The sequence below is a fragment of the Leptodactylus fuscus genome, chromosome 5 (genome assembly GCF_031893055.1).
Source record: "Leptodactylus fuscus isolate aLepFus1 chromosome 5, aLepFus1.hap2, whole genome shotgun sequence".
NCBI lineage: Eukaryota > Metazoa > Chordata > Amphibia > Anura > Leptodactylidae > Leptodactylus > Leptodactylus fuscus.
The window spans coordinates 220,172,052-220,193,738 of record NC_134269.1 but is presented as its reverse complement, the minus strand read 5'-3'; the positions used below and the strand labels follow the sequence as shown (position 1 = coordinate 220,193,738).

The 21,687-nt window shown below is 50.5% G+C and overlaps 1 protein-coding gene across 1 annotated transcript in view; it reads right to left on the bottom strand.

The window, feature by feature from the left end:
- Nucleotides 1–21,687, bottom strand: part of ATP6V0A4 (ATPase H+ transporting V0 subunit a4) — a 28,068-nt gene that overhangs the window by 5,975 nt on the left and 406 nt on the right. The window contains exons 2-17 of the mRNA XM_075276500.1: nt 20,943–21,021; nt 20,704–20,801; nt 19,686–19,811; nt 18,679–18,776; nt 18,335–18,461; nt 16,588–16,670; nt 16,322–16,415; nt 15,834–16,046; nt 15,585–15,735; nt 15,363–15,502; nt 15,138–15,295; nt 14,099–14,192; nt 13,900–14,018; nt 13,594–13,810; nt 11,541–11,648; nt 11,276–11,419 (exon numbers count right to left, since the gene is read on the bottom strand). Coding sequence (XP_075132601.1) covers nt 11,276–11,419; nt 11,541–11,648; nt 13,594–13,810; nt 13,900–14,018; nt 14,099–14,192; nt 15,138–15,295; nt 15,363–15,502; nt 15,585–15,735; nt 15,834–16,046; nt 16,322–16,415; nt 16,588–16,670; nt 18,335–18,461; nt 18,679–18,776; nt 19,686–19,811; nt 20,704–20,801; nt 20,943–21,021 — 2,049 coding nt within the window. The remainder of the gene's footprint in view (nt 1–11,275; nt 11,420–11,540; nt 11,649–13,593; nt 13,811–13,899; nt 14,019–14,098; nt 14,193–15,137; nt 15,296–15,362; nt 15,503–15,584; nt 15,736–15,833; nt 16,047–16,321; nt 16,416–16,587; nt 16,671–18,334; nt 18,462–18,678; nt 18,777–19,685; nt 19,812–20,703; nt 20,802–20,942; nt 21,022–21,687) is intronic.

The following is a 21,687-nucleotide window of genomic DNA, read 5'->3' as shown; positions in this document are numbered from 1 at the left end:
TGCCACCTGTCTGCCATTATTATAGTTCTACAGCTCTACTGCCACCTGTCTACTATTACTATAGTACTACAGCTCTACTGCCACCTGTCTGCCATTTTTATAGTTCTACAGCTCTACTGCCACCTGTCTACCATTACTATAGTACTACAGCTCTACTGCCACCTGTCTGCCATTATTATAGTTCTACAGCTCTACTGCCACCTGTCTACCATTACTATAGTTCTACAGCTCTACTGCCACCTGTCTGCCATTATTATAGTTCTACAGCTCTACTGCCACCTGTCTACCATTACTATAGTACTACAGCTCTACTGCCACCTGTCTGCCAGGACTATAGTTCTACAGGTCTACTGCCACCTGTCTGCCATTATTATAGTACTACGGCTCTACTGCCACCTGTCTGCCATTACTATAGTACTACAGCTCTACTGCCACCTGTCTGCCAGGACTATAGTACTACAGCTCTACTGCCACCTGTCTGCCAAGACTAGAGTACTACAGTTCTACTGCCACCTGTCTGCCATTATTATAGTTCTACAGCTCTACTGCCACCTGTCTGCCAGGACTAGAGTACTACAGCTCTACTGCCACCTGTCTGCCATTATTATAGTTCTACAGCTCTACAGCCACCTATCTGCCAGGATTAGAGTACTACAGCTCTACTGCCACCTGTCTGCCAGGACTAGAGTACTACAGCTCTACTGCCACCTGTCTGCCATTATTATAGTACTACAGCTCTACTGCCACCTGTCTGCCAGGATTAGAGTACTACAGCTCTACTGCCACCTGTCTGCCATTATTATAGTTCTACAGCTCTACTGCCACCTGTCTGCCAGAACTATAGTACTACAGCTCTACTGCCACCTGTCTACCATTACTATAGTTCTACAGCTCTACTGCCACCTGTCTGCCATTACTATAGTACTACGGCTCTACTGCCACCTGTCTGCCAGGATTAGAGTACTACAGCTCTACTGCCACCTGTCTGCCAGGATTAGAGTACTACAGCTCTACTGCCACCTGTCTGCCAGGATTAGAGTACTACAGCTCTACTGCCACATGTCTACCATTACTATAGTACTACAGCTCTACTGCCACCTGTCTGCCAGGACTATAGTACTACAGCTCTACTGCCACCTGTCTGCCATTACTATAGTTCTACAGCTCTACTGCCACCTGTCTGCCATTATTATAGTTCTACAGCTCTACTGCCACCTGTCTACTATTACTATAGTACTACAGCTCTACTGCCACCTGTCTGCCATTTTTATAGTTCTACAGCTCTACTGCCACCTGTCTACCATTACTATAGTACTACAGCTCTACTGCCACCTGTCTGCCATTATTATAGTTCTACAGCTCTACTGCCACCTGTCTACCATTACTATAGTTCTACAGCTCTACTGCCACCTGTCTGCCATTATTATAGTTCTACAGCTCTACTGCCACCTGTCTACCATTACTATAGTACTACAGCTCTACTGCCACCTGTCTGCCAGGACTATAGTTCTACAGGTCTACTGCCACCTGTCTGCCATTATTATAGTACTACGGCTCTACTGCCACCTGTCTGCCATTACTATAGTACTACAGCTCTACTGCCACCTGTCTGCCAGGACTATAGTACTACAGCTCTACTGCCACCTGTCTGCCAAGACTAGAGTACTACAGTTCTACTGCCACCTGTCTGCCATTATTATAGTTCTACAGCTCTACTGCCACCTGTCTGCCAGGACTAGAGTACTACAGCTCTACTGCCACCTGTCTGCCATTATTATAGTTCTACAGCTCTACAGCCACCTATCTGCCAGGATTAGAGTACTACAGCTCTACTGCCACCTGTCTGCCAGGACTAGAGTACTACAGCTCTACTGCCACCTGTCTGCCATTATTATAGTACTACAGCTCTACTGCCACCTGTCTGCCAGGATTAGAGTACTACAGCTCTACTGCCACCTGTCTGCCATTATTATAGTTCTACAGCTCTACTGCCACCTGTCTGCCAGGATTAGAGTACTGTGGCTCTACTGCCACCTGTCTGCCATTATTATAGTTCTACAGCTCTACAGCCACCTGTCTGCCAGGATTAGAATACTACAGCTCTACTGCCACCTGTCTGCCAGGATTAGAGTACTACAGCTCTACTGCCACCTGTCTGCCATTATTATAGTTCTACAGCTCTACTGCCACCTGTCTGCCAGGACTATAGTTCTACAGGTCTACTGCCACCTGTCTGCCATTATTATAGTACTACGGCTCTACTGCCACCTGTCTGCCATTACTATAGTACTACAGCTCTACTGCCACCTGTCTGCCAGGACTATAGTACTACAGCTCTACTGCCACCTGTCTGCCAAGACTAGAGTACTACAGTTCTACTGCCACCTGTCTGCCATTATTATAGTTCTACAGCTCTACTGCCACCTGTCTGCCAGGACTAGAGTACTACAGCTCTACTGCCACCTGTCTGCCATTATTATAGTTCTCCAGCTCTACAGCCACCTGTCTGCCAGGATTAGAGTACTACAGCTCTACTGCCACCTGTCTGCCAGGACTAGAGTACTACAGCTCTACTGCCACCTGTCTGCCATTATTATAGTACTACAGCTCTACTGCCACCTGTCTGCCAGGATTAGAGTACTACAGCTCTACTGCCACCTGTCTGCCATTATTATAGTTCTACAGCTCTACTGCCACCTGTCTGCCAGGATTAGAGTACTGTGGCTCTACTGCCACCTGTCTGCCATTATTATAGTTCTACAGCTCTACAGCCACCTGTCTGCCAGGATTAGAATACTACAGCTCTACTGCCACCTGTCTGCCAGGATTAGAGTACTACAGCTCTACTGCCACCTGTCTGCCATTATTATAGTTCTACAGCTCTACTGCCACCTGTCTGCCATTATTATAGTTCTACAGCTCTACTGCCACCTGTCTACCATTACTATAGTACTACAGCTCTACTGCCACCTGTCTGCCAGGACTATAGTACTACAGCTCTACTGCCACCTGTCTACCATTACTATAGTACTACAGCTCTACTGCCACCTGTCTGCCATTATTATAGTTCTACAGCTCTACTGCCACCTGTCTACCATTACTATAGTACTACAGCTCTACTGCCACCTGTCTACCATTACTATAGTACTACAGCTCTACTGCCACCTGTCTGCCATTATTATAGTTCTACAGCTCTACTGCCACCTGTCTACCATTACTATAGTACTACAGCTCTACTGCCACCTGTCTACCATTACTATAGTACTACAGCTCTACTGCCACCTGTCTGCCAGGACTATAGTACTACAGCTCTACTGCCACCTGTCTACCATTACTATAGTTCTACAGCTCTACTGCCACCTGTCTGCCAGAACTATAGTACTACAGCTCTACTGCCACCTGTCTACCATTACTATAGTTCTACAGCTCTACTGCCACCTGTCTACCATTACTATAGTTCTACAGCTCTACTGCCAACTGTCTGCCATTACTATAGTACTACGGCTCTACTGCCACCTGTCTGCCAGGATTAGAGTACTACAGCTCTACTGCCACCTGTCTGCCAGGATTAGAGTACTACAGCTCTACTGCCACCTGTCTGCCAGGATTAGAGTACTACAGCTCTACTGCCACCTGTCTGCCAGGATTAGAGTACTACAGCTCTACTGCCACCTGTCTGCCATTCAGTGGCGTAACAAGGAATGGCGGGGCCCCGTGGCGAACTTTTGACATGGCCCCCCCCCCCCCTTCCTGACCGACACCGAAGACCTCGACCGACCGAACCCCCCCCCTGCACGCTCTATTATGTCCCATAGTGGCCCCTGCACACAGTATTATACCCCATTGTGGCACACGGGATTATGCCCGATAATGAACACCCATAAACAATTACTATACTCTGGGGTATTTTCAGACCCCAGAGTATAATAATCGGAGACCGAGGGGAGATACAGACATAAAAAAAAAGTTACTTACCTGTCTCTGGCTCCGCTGCAGTCTTTGGTTGTGTTCGCCATCTTTAATAACACACTGATGTCACATGACATTTCATACCCTCCCTCCATCTGCCCCCAGTTTCATGCACCCCTCATCTCTACCCACATTTTCATGTCCTCTCCTCCATCTCTGCCCCTAGGTTACTGTTTCTCCACACCACACACACATACACACTCACACACACTTACACACAGACAGACACTCTCCATCCTGCATCTCCCTTCCCCCTCCCCTTCATTACCTCGCAGCAGATCTCTCCTTCTCTTTCCAGGACTGTACGGGCTATAGACACGCCCACCCAGTCATGTGACAGATGACGTCACACAAGGTCCTTCCAGCTTTCCCCTGCTCTTATCGCAGTTAAAACAGTTTGTCTGCGATAAGAGCGGGGGTAGCAGAGGTAGCTGTCGCCGGGCCCCTGATGTCCCGGGCCCCTGATGTCCCGGGCCCTGTGGCAGCTGCCTCTGCTGCTATGGTGGTAGTTATGCCACTGCGCTGATCATTATACTCGGGGGTCTGCAAAGACCCCCGAGTATAATGATAGTGTTTGTGGAGCCCGCGGTGTCACTTGCCGATCCCGGCCCAGCCAGGATCAGCAAGTGAATGGGGCCCGTAACGGACTATTTAAAAAAAAAAACCCAAACGCAGCGGTAGTGGCTGTCACCGGGCCCCCTAATGGCCCGGGCCCTGTGGCAGCTGCTACTGCTGCTACCACGGTAGTTACGCCCCTGCTGCCATTACTATAGTACTACAGCTCTACTGCCACCTGTCTGCCAGGACTATAGTACTACAGCTCTACTGCCACCTGTCTGCCAGGACGAGAGTACTACAGCTCTACTGCCACCTTTCTACCATGACTATAGTACTACAGCTCTACTGCCACCTGTCTGCCAGGACGAGAGTACTACAGCTCTACTGCCACCTTTCTACCATGACTATAGTACTACAGCTCTACTGCCACCTGTCTGCCAGGACTATAGTACTACAGCTCTACTGCCACCTGTCTACCATTACTATAGTACTACAGCTCTACTGCCACCTGTCTGCCAGGACTATAGTACTACAGCTCTACTGCCACCTGTCTGCCAGGACTATAGTACTACAGCTCTACTGCCACCTGTCTGCCAGGACTATAGTACTACAGCTCTACTGCCACCTGTCTGCCAGGACTATAGTACTACAGCTCTACTGCCACCTTTCTACCATGACTATAGTACTACAGCTCTACTGCCATCTGTCTACCATGACTATAGTACTACAGCTCTACTGCCACCTGTCTGCCAGGACTATAGTACTACAGCTCTACTGCCACCTGTCTACCATTACTATAGTACTACAGCTCTACTGCCACCTGTCTACCATTACTATAGTACTACGGCTCTACTGCCACCTGTCTACCATTACTATAGTACTACAGCTCTACTGCCACCTGTCTACCATTACTATACTACTACAGCTCTACTGCCACCTGTCTGCCATTATTATAGTTCTACAGCTCTACTGCCACCTGTCTACCATTACTATAGTACTACAGCTCTACTGCCATCTGTCTACCATTACTATAGTACTACAGCTCTACTGCCACCTGTCTGCCAGGACTATAGTACTACAGCTCTACTGCCACCTGTCTGCCAGGACTATAGTACTACAGCTCTACTGCCACCTGTCTACCATTACTATAGTTCTACAGCTCTACTGCCACCTGTCTGCCAGAACTATAGTACTACGGCTCTACTGCCACCTGTCTACCATTACTATAGTTCTACAGCTCTACTGCCACCTGTCTACCATTACTATAGTTCTACAGCTCTACTGCCACCTGTCTGCCATTATTATAGTTCTACAGCTCTACTGCCACCTGTCTACCATTACTATAGTACTACAGCTCTACTGCCACCTGTCTACCATTACTATAGTTCTACAGGTCTACTGCCACCTGTCTGCCATTATTATAGTACTACGGCTCTACTGCCACCTGTCTGCCATTACTATAGTACTACAGCTCTACTGCCACCTGTCTGCCAGGACTATAGTACTACAGCTCTACTGCCACCTGTCTGCCAAGACTAGAGTACTACAGTTCTACTGCCACCTGTCTGCCATTATTATAGTTCTACAGCTCTACTGCCACCTGTCTGCCAGGACTATAGTACTACAGCTCTACTGCCACCTGTCTGCCAGGACTATAGTACTACAGCTCTACTGCCACCTGTCTGCCAGGACTAGAGTACTACAGCTCTACTGCCACCTGTCTGCCATTATTATAGTACTACAGCTCTACTGCCACCTGTCTGCCAGGATTAGAGTACTACAGCTCTACTGCCACCTGTCTGCCATTATTATAGTTCTACAGCTCTACTGCCACCTGTCTGCCAGGATTAGAGTACTGTGGCTCTACTGCCACCTGTCTGCCATTATTATAGTTCTACAGCTCTACAGCCACCTGTCTGCCAGGATTAGAATACTACAGCTCTACTGCCACCTGTCTGCCAGGATTAGAGTACTACAGCTCTACTGCCACCTGTCTGCCATTATTATAGTTCTACAGCTCTACTGCCACCTGTCTGCCATTATTATAGTTCTACAGCTCTACTGCCACCTGTCTACCATTACTATAGTACTACAGCTCTACTGCCACCTGTCTGCCAGGACTATAGTACTACAGCTCTACTGCCACCTGTCTACCATTACTATAGTACTACAGCTCTACTGCCACCTGTCTGCCATTATTATAGTTCTACAGCTCTACTGCCACCTGTCTACCATTACTATAGTACTACAGCTCTACTGCCACCTGTCTACCATTACTATAGTACTACAGCTCTACTGCCACCTGTCTGCCATTATTATAGTTCTACAGCTCTACTGCCACCTGTCTACCATTACTATAGTACTACAGCTCTACTGCCACCTGTCTACCATTACTATAGTACTACAGCTCTACTGCCACCTGTCTGCCAGGACTATAGTACTACAGCTCTACTGCCACCTGTCTACCATTACTATAGTTCTACAGCTCTACTGCCACCTGTCTGCCAGAACTATAGTACTACAGCTCTACTGCCACCTGTCTACCATTACTATAGTTCTACAGCTCTACTGCCACCTGTCTACCATTACTATAGTTCTACAGCTCTACTGCCAACTGTCTGCCATTACTATAGTACTACGGCTCTACTGCCACCTGTCTGCCAGGATTAGAGTACTACAGCTCTACTGCCACCTGTCTGCCAGGATTAGAGTACTACAGCTCTACTGCCACCTGTCTGCCAGGATTAGAGTACTACAGCTCTACTGCCACCTGTCTGCCAGGATTAGAGTACTACAGCTCTACTGCCACCTGTCTGCCATTCAGTGGCGTAACAAGGAATGGCGGGGCCCCGTGGCGAACTTTTGACATGGCCCCCCCCCCCCTTCCTGACCGACACCGAAGACCTCGACCGACCGAACCCCCCCCCCCCCCCCCCTGCACGCTCTATTATGTCCCATAGTGGCCCCTGCACACAGTATTATACCCCATTGTGGCACACGGGATTATGGCTCCGCTGCAGTCTTTGGTTGTGTTCGCCATCTTTAATAACACACTGATGTCACATGACATTTCATACCCTCCCTCCATCTGCCCCCAGTTTCATGCACCCCTCATCTCTACCCACATTTTCATGTCCTCTCCTCCATCTCTGCCCCTAGGTTACTGTTTCTCCACACCACACACACATACACACTCACACACACTTACACACAGACAGACACTCTCCATCCTGCATCTCCCTTCCCCTGCCCTTCATTACCTCGCAGCAGATCTCTCCTTCTCTTTCCAGGACTGTACGGGCTATAGACACGCCCACCCAGTCATGTGACAGATGACGTCACACAAGGTCCTTCCAGCTTTCCCCTGCTCTTATCGCAGTTAAAACAGTTTGTCTGCGATAAGAGCGGGGGTAGCAGAGGTAGCTGTCGCCGGGCCCCTGATGTCCCGGGCCCCTGATGTCCCGGGCCCTGTGGCAGCTGCCTCTGCTGCTATGGTGGTAGTTATGCCACTGCGCTGATCATTATACTCGGGGGTCTGCAAAGACCCCCGAGTATAATGATAGTGTTTGTGGAGCCCGCGGTGTCACTTGCCGATCCCGGCCCAGCCAGGATCAGCAAGTGAATGGGGCCCGTAACGGACTATTTAAAAAAAAAACAAAAAAAAAACCAAACGCAGCGGTAGTGGCTGTCACCGGGCCCCCTAATGGCCCGGGCCCTGTGGCAGCTGCTACTGCTGCTACCACGGTAGTTACGCCCCTGCTGCCATTACTATAGTACTACAGCTCTACTGCCACCTGTCTGCCAGGACTATAGTACTACAGCTCTACTGCCACCTGTCTGCCAGGACGAGAGTACTACAGCTCTACTGCCACCTGTCTGCCAGGACGAGAGTACTACAGCTCTACTGCCACCTTTCTACCATGACTATAGTACTACAGCTCTACTGCCACCTGTCTGCCAGGACGAGAGTACTACAGCTCTACTGCCACCTTTCTACCATGACTATAGTACTACAGCTCTACTGCCACCTGTCTGCCAGGACTATAGTACTACAGCTCTACTGCCACCTGTCTACCATTACTATAGTACTACAGCTCTACTGCCACCTGTCTGCCAGGACTATAGTACTACAGCTCTACTGCCACCTGTCTGCCAGGACTATAGTACTACAGCTCTACTGCCACCTGTCTGCCAGGACTATAGTACTACAGCTCTACTGCCACCTGTCTGCCAGGACTATAGTACTACAGCTCTACTGCCACCTTTCTACCATGACTATAGTACTACAGCTCTACTGCCATCTGTCTACCATGACTATAGTACTACAGCTCTACTGCCACCTGTCTGCCAGGACTATAGTACTACAGCTCTACTGCCACCTGTCTACCATTACTATAGTACTACAGCTCTACTGCCACCTGTCTACCATTACTATAGTACTACGGCTCTACTGCCACCTGTCTACCATTACTATAGTACTACAGCTCTACTGCCACCTGTCTACCATTACTATACTACTACAGCTCTACTGCCACCTGTCTGCCATTATTATAGTTCTACAGCTCTACTGCCACCTGTCTACCATTACTATAGTACTACAGCTCTACTGCCACCTGTCTGCCATTATTATAGTTCTACAGCTCTACTGCCATCTGTCTACCATTACTATAGTACTACAGCTCTACTGCCACCTGTCTGCCAGGACTATAGTACTACAGCTCTACTGCCACCTGTCTGCCAGGACTATAGTACTACAGCTCTACTGCCACCTGTCTACCATTACTATAGTTCTACAGCTCTACTGCCACCTGTCTGCCAGAACTATAGTACTACGGCTCTACTGCCACCTGTCTACCATTACTATAGTTCTACAGCTCTACTGCCACCTGTCTACCATTACTATAGTTCTACAGCTCTACTGCCACCTGTCTGCCATTATTATAGTTCTACAGCTCTACTGCCATCTGTCTACCATTACTATAGTACTACAGCTCTACTGCCACCTGTCTGCCATTACTATAGTACTACAGCTCTACTGCCACCTGTCTGCCATTACTATAGTTCTACAGCTCTACTGCCACCTGTCTGCCATTACTATAGTACTACGGCTCTACTGCCACCTGTCTGCCAGGACTATAGTACTACAGCTCTACTGCCACCTGTCTGCCATTATTATAGTTCTACAGCTCTACTGCCACCTGTCTGCCAGGACTATAGTACTACAGCTCTACTGCCACCTGTCTGCCATTATTATAGTTCTACAGCTCTACTGCCATCTGTCTACCATTACTATACTACTACAGCTCTACTGCCACCTGTCTGCCAGGATTATAGTACTACAGCTCTACTGCCACCTTTCTACCATGACTATAGTACTACAGCTCTACTGCCACCTGTCTGCCATTATTATAGTTCTACAGCTCTACTGCCACCTGTCTACCATTACTATAGTTCTACAGCTCTACTGCCACCTGTCTGCCATTATTATAGTTCTACAGCTCTACTGCCATCTGTCTACCATTACTATAGTACTACAGCTCTACTGCCACCTGTCTGCCATTACTATAGTACTACAGCTCTACTGCCACCTGTCTGCCATTATTATAGTTCTACAGCTCTACTGCCACCTGTCTACCATTACTATACTACTACAGCTCTACTGCCACCTGTCTGCCAGGACTATAGTACTACAGCTCGACTGCCACCTGTCTACCATTACTATAGTTCTACAGCTCTACTGCCACCTGTCTGCCATTATTATAGTTCTACAGCTCTACTGCCACCTGTCTACCATTACTATAGTACTACAGCTCTACTGCCACCTGTCTGCCATTATTATAGTACTACGGCTCTACTGCCACCTGTCTGCCATTACTATAGTACTACGGCTCTACTGCCACCTGTCTGCCATTACTATAGTACTACGGCTCTACTGCCACCTGTCTGCCAGGACTATAGTACTACAGCTCTACTGCCACCTGTCTGCCATTACTATAGTACTACGGCTCTACTGCCACCTGTCTGCCAGGACTATAGTACTACAGCTCTACTGCCACCTGTCTGCCATTACTATAGTACTACGGCTCTACTGCCACCTGTCTGCCATTATTATAGTTCTACAGCTCTACTGCCACCTGTCTGCCAGGACGAGAGTACTACAGCTCTACTGCCACCTGTCTGCCAGGACTAGAGTACTACAGCTCTACTGCCACCTGTCTGCCATTATTATAGTTCTACAGCTCTACAGCCACCTGTCTGCCAGGACTATAGTACTACAGCTCTACTGCCACCTGTCTGCCATTATTATAGTACTACAGCTCTACTGCCACCTGTCTTCCAGGATTAGAGTACTACAGCTCTACTGCCACCTGTCTGCCATTATTATAGTTCTACAGCTCTACTGCCATCTGTCTGCCAGGATTAGAGTACTATGGCTCTACTGCCACCTGTCTGCCATTATTATAGTTCTACAGCTCTACAGCCACCTGTCTGCCATTATTATAGTTCTACAGCTCTACTGCCACCTGTCTGCCATTATTATAGTTCTACAGCTCTACTGCCACCTGTCTGCCAGGATTAGAGTACTACAGCTCTACTGCCACCTGTCTGCCAGGATGTTAGTTTGTAGATGGAGCCCTGGCATAGATAGATTTGGGGGTGTGGTTTGAATATCTAAGGTGTGGTTTATTATAGTTTCCTTTACATTGTATAATCTGTAGCCCCGCCCCCGCGGAGCAGATATTCTCACCTCCCCACCGTGTCCTCCATGGTCGTCGTGTCCTCCGTGGTCTCCATGCTCCTCCTTTTTCCCCTCCTTTTTGGAGTGATTTGACTGCGCATTCTCCACGTCTGCGATCTCTAGATGTTCCTCGGGTGCGGATGTCGAGTGCAGCTGTGAAGGCACAAGAAGCGGGTGAATGCTAGCTACTGATTTCTGTTATCAGCCACTTCAGTCTTCACTACTATATGGCTTTGGAAGCCCCTCCCCATAATAAGGGCCGGCCCCCGCTCACCATGCGCTGCTGCTTGAGGTGTCTGGCGCGCAGGACGAAGGGTTTGATCAGAAGCATCCAAGGCACGGCGATGAGCGCGAAGATCACCAGGAAGCTCTGCACTTCTTTCTGTAATCATGGAGACGAAAGATCAGATCTTATATACAGAGTGTTACCTGGTGTGTATAGAGCGGTGTGTTACCTGGTGTGTATAGAGCGGAGCGTTACCTGGTGTGTATAGAGCGGTGTGTTACCTGGTGTGTATAGAGCGGTGTGTTACCTGGTGTGTATAGAGCGGTGTGTTACCTGGTGTGTATAGAGCGGTGTGTTACCTGGTGTGTATAGAGCGGTGTGTTACCTGGTGTGTATAGAGCGGTGTGTTACCTGGTGTGTATAGAGCGGTGTGTTACCTGGTGTGTATAGAGCGGAGCGTTACCTGGTGTGTATAGAGCGGAGCGTTACCTGGTGTGTATAGAGCGGTGTGTTACCTGGTGTGTATAGAGCGGAGCATTACCTGGTGTGTATAGAGCGGTGTGTTACCTGGTGTGTATAGAGCGGAGCGTTACCTGGTGTGTATAGAGCGGTGTGTTACCTGGTGTGTATAGAGCGGTGTGTTACCTGGTGTGTATAGAGCGGTGTGTTACCTGGTGTGTATAGAGCGGTGTGTTACCTGGTGTGTATAGAGCGGTGTGTTACCTGGTGTGTATAGAGCGGTGTGTTACCTGGTGCGCATAGAGCGGTGTGTTACCTGGTGTGTATAGAGCGGTGTGTTACCTGGTGTGTATAGAGCGGAGCATTACCTGGTGTGTATAGAGCGGTGTGTTACCTGGTGTGTATAGAGCGGAGCGTTACCTGGTGTGTATAGAGCGGTGTGTTACCTGGTGTGTATAGAGCGGTGTGTTACCTGGTGTGTATAGAGCGGAGCGTTACCTGGTGTGTATAGAGCGGTGTGTTACCTGGTGTGTATAGAGCGGTGTGTTACCTCGTGTGTATAGAGCGGTGTGTTACCTGGTGTGTATATAGCGGTGTGTTACCTGGTGTGTATAGAGCGGAGCGTTACCTGGTGTGTATAGAGCGGTGTGTTACCTCGTGTGTATAGAGCGGTGTGTTACCTGGTGTGTATAGAGCGGTGTGTTACCTCGTGTGTATAGAGCGGTGTGTTACCTCGTGTGTATAGAGCGGTGTGTTACCTCGTGTGTATAGAGCGGTGTGTTACCTGGTGTGTATATAGCGGTGTGTTACCTGGTGTGTATAGAGCGGAGCGTTACCTGGTGTGTATAGAGCGGTGTGTTACCTGGTGTGTATAGAGCGGTGTGTTACCTGGTGTGTATAGAGCGGTGTGTTACCTGGTGTGTATAGGGCGGTGTGTTACCTCGTGTGTATAGAGCGGTGTGTTACCTGGTGTGTATAGAGCGGTGTGTTACCTCGTGTGTATAGAGCGGTGTGTTACCTGGTGTGTATAGAGCGGTGTGTTACCTCGTGTGTATAGAGCGGTGTGTTACCTGGTGTGTATAGAGCGGTGTGTTACCTGGTGTGTATAGGGCGGTGTGTTACCTGGTGTGTATAGGGCGGTGTGTTACCTGGTGTGTATAGAGCGGTGTGTTACCTGGTGTGTATAGAGCGGTGTGTTACCTGGTGTGTATAGAGCGGTGTGTTACCTGGTGTGTATAGGGCGGTGTGTTACCTGGTGTGTATAGAGCGGTGTGTTACCTGGTGTGTATAGAGCGGTGTGTTACCTGGTGCGCATAGAGCGGAGCGTTACCTGGTGTGTATAGAGCGGTGTGTTACCTGGTGTGTATAGAGCGGTGTGTTACCTGTTGCGTATAGAGCGGTGCGTTACCTGGTGTGTATAGAGCGGTGTGTTACCTGGTGTGTATAGAGCGGTGTGTTACCTGGTGTGTATAGAGCGGTGTGTTACCTGGTGTGTATAGGGCGGTGTGTTACCTGGTGTGTATAGAGCGGTGTGTTACCTCGTGTGTATAGAGCGGTGTGTTACCTGGTGTGTATAGGGCGGTGTGTTACCTGGTGTGTATAGAGCGGTGTGTTACCTGGTGTGTATAGAGCGGTGTGTTACCTGGTGCGCATAGAGCGGAGCGTTGCTCGGGTCGCTGTAGTTGAAGAGGAACATGTTGATGAAGTGGATGAGGATACTCGGCGCCCCCTGGGAGTTGCCGGCATTGTACACGCACCACTTGTAGATGATCATACACAGAAGATACCCAAAGAGACACAAGATGAAGATCATCTCCGGGATAAACTGCAGGAAGATGTTAATGTAGCGGCGGAAGTTTCTGGAGAACAAGAAGAAACACGGAGAGGTGAGAGCGGGCGAAGCAGAGGTGGCAGCATCTACAAACCTCCGCACCCCAATATCACCTACAGGTGGTTCAGCAGGCCCAGCAGGACCCCAAACACCATCTGAGTGATCCCCATGACCACCGACATCTTCATCTTGTAGGAGTTCAGGAAGGTCAGCTTGTTTTTGGCAATATTCCAGATCTGGGGGAACAGAGAATATCGGGGTACAATCCTCCGGACCTACAAGACTGAAAACACCAGAAAGACGCAAATAAACTCACCGGATCAATCCCAAAGGGGTAGGGGTTACCGGAGAAGACACCGGGGACATTGGGGTCAAGCTGCAGAGTCACCCCATCGTGTAGTAACGAGTCACTAGGAGGAAAGAAACAAACGGAACGGGAAGTATCTACAATGTATCCAAACATCACGGGAAGTGTCTACAATGTATCCAAACATGACAGGAAGTATCTACAATGTATCCAAACATGACAGGAAGTATCTACAATGTATCCAAACATCGCGGGGAAGTATCTACAATGTATCCAAACATCACGGGAAGTATCTACAATGTATCCAAACATAACAGGAAGTATCTACAATGTATCCAAACATGACAGGAAGTATCTACAATGTATCCAAACATGACAGGAAGTATCTACAATGTATCCAAACATGACAGGAAGTATCTACAATGTATCCAAACATAACGGGAAGTATCTACAATGTATCCAAACATCACGGGAAGTATCTACAATGTATCCAAACATCACGGGAAGTATCTACAATGTATCCAAACATCACAGGAAGTGTCTACAATGTATCCAAACATCACAGGAAGTGTCTACAATGTATCCAAACATGACAGGAAGTATCTACAATGTATCCAAACATCGCGGGAAGTATCTACAATGTATCCAAACATCACGGGAAGTATCTACAATGTATCCAAACATGACGGGAAGTATCTACAATGTATCCAAACATGACAGGAAGTATCTACAATTTATCCAAACATGACAGGAAGTATCTACAATGTATCCAAACATAACAGGAAATATCTACAATGTATCCAAACATGACGGGAAGTATCTACAATGTATCCAAACATGACGGGAAGTATCTACAATGTATCCAAACATGACAGGAAGTATCTACAATGTATCCAAACATGACGAGAAGTATCTGCAATGTATCCAAACATCGCGGGAAGTATCTACAATGTATCCAAACATAAGAAGTTATAGATGCTTCCTCTTATGTTTAGATACATTCCTGTTGCGTCTACAAAGGTGGCGGGAGGGGGAGGGGTAGACGTACGTCCAGTAGCCATTGGTGAACATGGGGCGCACCCTCCAGGAGGACCCAAATATGTTGATGGACTTGGAGAAGCAATCATTGTAGATGAAGCCGGTGTAGATGGAAAATATCCCCATGAGGAAGATGAGGTAGCGCCCCCCGAAGAACGTGTTCCAGATCTGGAGGAGACAGAAGTGTTAACTGAGGGTTTGGGGTCCCTGGGGGCCACACGGCGACTCCTCTCACCTCATTGTCAGTCTTGGCTGACAGAAGTTTTTTCTCGTTCAGGAGCATCCAGGCCGCGAATCCCAACATGACGGCGCCGTGTCCGCAATCGCCAAACATCACCGCGAAGAGGAAGGGGAAGGTGACAATGGTGTAAGGGGCTAGACAAGGGAAGAGGATTGGTCAGGATGTGTCAGTTCAGGGGGATCATTACTTTTCTATGGCCCCTCCCCCAGATCTTACTTGGGTTCATCTCTCTATAGTTCCCCACCCCGTAGGCGTCTATGATGTTCTGGAATCCGGCCGTGAACTTATTGGTGCGGTTGAAGGTCGGCGGCTCCATTTTGGTCGGTATATCGGTGAGAATGGGAGCGATGATGGAGCCGCTGCGCTCCTGCAACATAAGAGATATACTGGTCATAGTATCACATGGCTCTGGCCGGGGGCCCCAGTGAGGATTAGGGCCCTCCTTATAACAAGACGACCTCTCACCATTCCGCGGTGCAGCGCCCTCTTGATGCGCTCCTTGTCGTCCACCGGGCACCAGATCTCGGCGATGACGCACTGCTGGGTGACGTCGATGTTGCACAGGTTCAGCACGTGGTAGACTGCCTTCATCTTCTTCACCTTGATCATCCAGCTGGACAGAGTCTGCGCAGCCTCCACCAGGACGCGCTGGCGATGGGACTCGGTTTGTGTTATGACCTAAAATGGCCGACAAGGCGGAAGTGAAGATGATTAACATGAGCTATGAAGGTGTGGACGAGATTAAGAAGGAGATGGTGTTCATCCTGATCCTGCTGATTCATGAATAGAATAAAAGCTGCAGTGAAGACTGACACAAAGGATGGGCAGCAGAAGAAATGGAGAAGAGAAAGAACGATCAGAGGAGCCGTCCATGACAGATGAAGAGTTCGAAGGTATCGGAGACCCACAGGCGACTGATCAAATATTGGGGAGTCACCCATCCCCCCACTTACTGCGTTCAGATCCTCAATCCTGGTGTTGACATCAGCAGCCATGTCTCGGCGCTCGGCTGCGGACTCTGGACACGGGTACACTGTAGCTTTAAACCTATGGGAGAAGAATATTAGACTGACACACTGTAACAAACCACTCAGCTGTGAGACGGCTCAGGTCAGGAGGAAATAATGAAAGATGGAGCAAGAAGAATTCTGCAGCGTGTGAACTGGGCCACCACACAGCTGCAGTACACAGGAGTGAGCACTAGAGGGCAGGAGCGCACCCCTCACACATCTTCTTGATCTTCTGCTTGAGCTGCTCGCCCTGGTAGAAGATGATGAAGACGTTCTTCTTCACTTCTTCTTTCTGGAGGACAAGAGAGACAAATCCGTCATGTGACCTGGTGGAAACGCGCGAATGACATCTGATCACGTGAGTACGGATGGAGACGCCGCCATGACAGCACTGCACCTATATGATGTCATCAGAGACTCTCACTACTGCAGTGCCGGCTATGGGGATGACGTCCGTCCTTATGGAGAGACCAGAGGTGTGCGGAGACTTACACGGCCATAGGCGCGCCACTGCAAGAGATTATGGGAGGAATATGCAAATCTGTCTCCTAAAATGTAAATCCCTGGACCCCTGGATCTCCCCAATGATAACCCCTGGGCCCCTGGATGTCTCCACTGATAATCCCTGGGCTCCTGGATGTCTCCACTGATAATCCCTGGGCCCCTGGATCTCCCCACTGATAATCCCTGGGCCCCCGGATGTCTCCACTGATAATCCCTGGGCCCCTGGATGTCTCCACTGATAATCCCTGGGCCCCCGGATGTCTCCATTGATAATCCCTGGGCCCCCGGATGTCTCCACTGATAATCCCTAGGCCCCTGGATCTCCCCACTGATAATCCCTGGGCCCCCGGATGTCTCCACTGATAATCCCTGGGCCCCTGGATCTCCCCACTGATAATCCCTGGGCCCCCGGATGTCTCCACTGATAATCCCTGGGCCCCTGGATCTCCCCACTGATAATCCCTGGGCCCCCGGATGTCTCCACTGATAATCCCTGGGCCCCTGGATCTCCCCACTGATAATCCCTGGGCCCCCGGATGTCTCCACTGATAATCCCTGGGCTCCTGGATGTCTCCACTGATAATCCCTAGGCCCCTGGATCTCCCCACTGATAATCCCTGGGCCCCCGGATGTCTCCACTGATAATCCCTGGGCTCCTGGATGTCTTCACTGATAATCCCTAGGCCCCTGGATCTCCCCACTGATAATCCCTGGGCCCCCGGATGTCTCCACTGATAATCCCTGGGCTCCTGGATGTCTCCACTGATAATTCCTGGGCTCCTGGATGTCTCCACTGATAATCCCTGGGCCCCCGGATGTCTCCACTGATAATCCCTGGGCCTCCGGATGTCTCCACTGATAATCCCTAGGCCCCAGGTCTCCCCACTGATAATCCCTGGGCCCCCGGATCTCCCCACTGATAATCCCTGGGCTCCTGGATGTCTCCACTGATAATCCCTGGGCCCCCGGATGTCTCCACTGATAATCCCTGGGCCTCCGGATGTCTCCACTGATAATCCCTGGGCCCCCGGATGTCTCCACTGATAATCCCTGGGCCTCCGGATGTCTCCACTGATAATCCCTGGGCCCCTGGATGTCTCCACTGATAATCCCTGGGCTCCTGGATGTCTCCACTGATAATCCCTGGGCCCCCGGATCTCCCCACTGATAATCCCTGGGCCCCCGGATGTCTCCACTGATAATCCCTGGGCTCCTGGATGTCTCCACTGATAATCCCTGGGCTCCTGGATGTCTCCACTGATAATCCCTGGGCTCCTGGATCTCCCCACTGATAATCCCTGGGCCCCCGGATCTCCCCACTGATAATCCCTGGGCTCCTGGATGTCTCCACTGATAATCCCTGGGCCTCCGGATGTCTCCACTGATAATCCCTGGGCCCCTGGATGTCTCTTTTGATAATCCCTGGGCCCCTGGATCTCCCTATATCCTTACAGTGACGGGATCCTCCAGAGACGTGTCCAGCTCACTGTACTTCAGGTAGATGTTCCCCCTGCAGACCCTCCAGAGCAGCCGCTCGAATGACGCCATCCTCTCCCTGCCGATCACCCCGGCCGTGAACCTGCAGACAGAGCGAAGGATCGGATCAGAACCAGACATTGCACCACTGTTCCCTCAGTGACACCCGATCCCCGCCCGGGGCCGATCCCAGACCTGATCACTTTACAGGTCACATTCCACAGGAGCCGTCTGCATGCAGCTCTGGATGTGACTGGAGTATAAGGCAGACAAGCAGCAGATACTGGCGGTTGTATTCATGTCTATGTCGCAGTACGTACCCCAGTTTCCCGGCAGCCGCAGCGGAGGGGACGGTGCGGAGCTCCAGGAGGCTGCTCGTGTCCTCATTGAAGAATTCATCGGGAAGATTCGCTTCAGCCTGGAAGAAAACACAGAATTAATAAAAAAAGGAGATAAACCCCCCAAAGGGGGTCACAGAGGACGCCCCGCGTGTGTACAGGGTCATGTGACCAGGCAGTATACAGAGGGCGCCCCGCGTGTGTACAGGGTCATGTGACCAGGCAGTATACAGAGGGCGCCCCGCGTGTGTACAGGGGTCATGTGACCAGGCAGTATACAGAGGGCGCCCGTGTGTGTACAGGGGTCATGTGACCAGGCAGTATACAGAGGGCGCCCCGTGTGTACAGGGGTCATGTGACCAGGCAGTATACAGAGGGCGCCCCGCGTGTGTACAGGGGTCATGTGACCAGGCAGTATACAGAGGGCGCCCCGCGTGTGTACAGGGGTCATGTGACCAGGCAGTATACAGAGGGTGCCCCGCGTGTACAGGGGTCATGTGACCAGGCAGTATACAGAGGGCGTCCGTGTGTGTACAGGGGTCATGTGACCAGGCAGTATACAGAGGGCACCCGTGTGTGTACAGGGGTCATGTGACCAGCAGGCAGTATACAGAGGGCACCCCGCGTGTGTACAGGGGTCATGTGACCAGCAGGCAGTATACAGAGGGCACCCCGCGTGTGTACAGGGGTCATGTGACCAGGCAGTATACAGAGGGTGCCCCGCGTGTGTACAGGGGTCATGTGACCAGCAGGCAGTATACAGAGGGCGCCCCGCGTGTGTACAGGGGTCATGTGACCAGGCAGTATACAGAGGGTGCCCCGCGTGTGTACAGGGGTCATGTGACCAGGCAGTATACAGAGGGTGCCCCGCGTGTGTACAGGGGTCATGTGACCAGGCAGTATACAGAGGGTGCCCCGCGTGTGTACAGGGGTCATGTGACCAGCAGGCAGTATACAGAGGGCGCCCCATATAAGAGAGACTTAGATACCTCAAAGAAATCCTGCGTCTTCTTCAGTAGATGCTTCAGCTCCGTCAGTTCCAGAAAGTTCTGCTTCAGGGTCTGCTCGTTACGATTCACCTCCAGCAACTCCCCCTCCAACTTCTCCAGGACAGTCTGGAAGACATAGAATACCTTACAGTGTGTAGTCACAGCCCCGCCCCCTGATACAGGATGTAGTCACAGCCCTGCCCCCTGATACAGTGTGTAGTCACAGCCCCGCCCCTTGATACAGGATGTAGTCACAGCCCCGCCCCCTGATACAGGATGTAGTCACAGCCCCGCCCCCTGATACAGGATGTAGTCACAGCCCCGCCCCCTGATACAGTGTGTAGTCACAGCCCCACCCCCTGATACAGTCTGTAGTCACAGCCCCGCCCCTGATACAGTGTGTAGTCACAGCCCCGCCCCCTGATACAGTGTGTAGTCACAGCCCCGCCCCTGATACAGGATGTAGTCACAGCCCCGCCCCCTGATACAGTGTGTAGTCACAGCCCCGCCCCCTGATACAGTGTGTAGTCACAGCCCCGCCCCTTGATACAGGATGTAGTCACAGCCCCGCCCCCTGATACAGGATGTAGTCACAGCCCCGCCCCCTGATACAGGATGTAGTCACAGCCCCGCCCCCTGATACAGGATGTAGTCACAGCCCCGCCCCCTGATACAGGATGTAGTCACAGCCCCGCCCCCTGATACAGGATGTAGTCACAGCCCCGCCCCCTGATACAGGATGTAGTCACAGCCCCGCCCCCTGATACAGTGTGTAGTCACAGCCCCGCCCCCTGATACAGGATGTAGTCACAGCCCCGCCCCCTGATACAGTGTGTAGTCACAGCCCCACCCCCTGATACAGTGTGTAGTCACAGCCCCGCCCCCTGATACAGTGTGTAGTCACAGCCCCGCCCCTTGATACAGTGTGTAGTCACAGCCCCGCCCCTTGATACAGGATGTAGTCACAGCCCCGCCCCCTGATACAGGTTGTAGTCACAGCCCCGCCCCCGGTGCTCACCTCTATGTCGATCAGCTCTCTCGGCAGTGGGGCTTGTGGTGATTTTTCGGGGTTTCTTACAACTATTTTATCGTTCTGCATCTCACACTCCAAAAATCCTAAGAGACAGTAATAATCAGGTGACTCTCTGATACTTCGGGATGTGACTTCTCTTTTGTCACTTTGGACCCCTCTTACACTGCGGTCAGTGACCGGGACCCCCATCATCCCCTCCCCCGCTGGGTATAGTCTGTACTCACGCAGGATCCGCTCCATCCCTTCACAGCGCCGAACCTCATTCACAAAACGCCGCTGGAAATTGTTCACACTGACGTTCAGCTGGAACAGAGAGGAAAGGGTTAAACAATCAATGACCTCTCTGCAGAGCATAGTGATATATCCTGCAGACTATTACACCTCTGACCTCTGCAGAGCATCGCTCCTCTCCCTCCTGGTACATAGTGATATACCCTGCAGACTATTACACCACTGACCTCTCTGCAGAGTATCGCTCCTCTCCCTCCTGGTACATAGTGATATATCCTGCAGACTATTACACCACTGACCTCTCTGCAGAGTATTGCTCCCCTACCTCCTGATATATAGTGATCTATCGCACAGACTATTACACCACTGACCTCTCTGCAGAGCATCGCTCCTCTCTCTCCTGATACATAGTGAGCTATCCTGCAGATTATTACACCACTGACGTCTCTGCAGAGCATCGCTCCTCTACCTCCTGGTACATAGGGATCTATCCCGCAGATTATTACACCACTGACCTCTCTGCAGAACATCACTCCTCTCTCTCCTGATACATAGTGAGCTATCCTGCAGATTATTACACCACTGACCTCTCTGCAGAGCATCGCTCCTCTACCTCCTGGTACATAGGGATCTTTTCCGCAGACTATTACACCACTGACCTCTCTGCAGAACATCGCTCCTCTACCTCCTGGTACATAGTGATATATCCTGCAGATTATTACACCACTGACCTCTCTG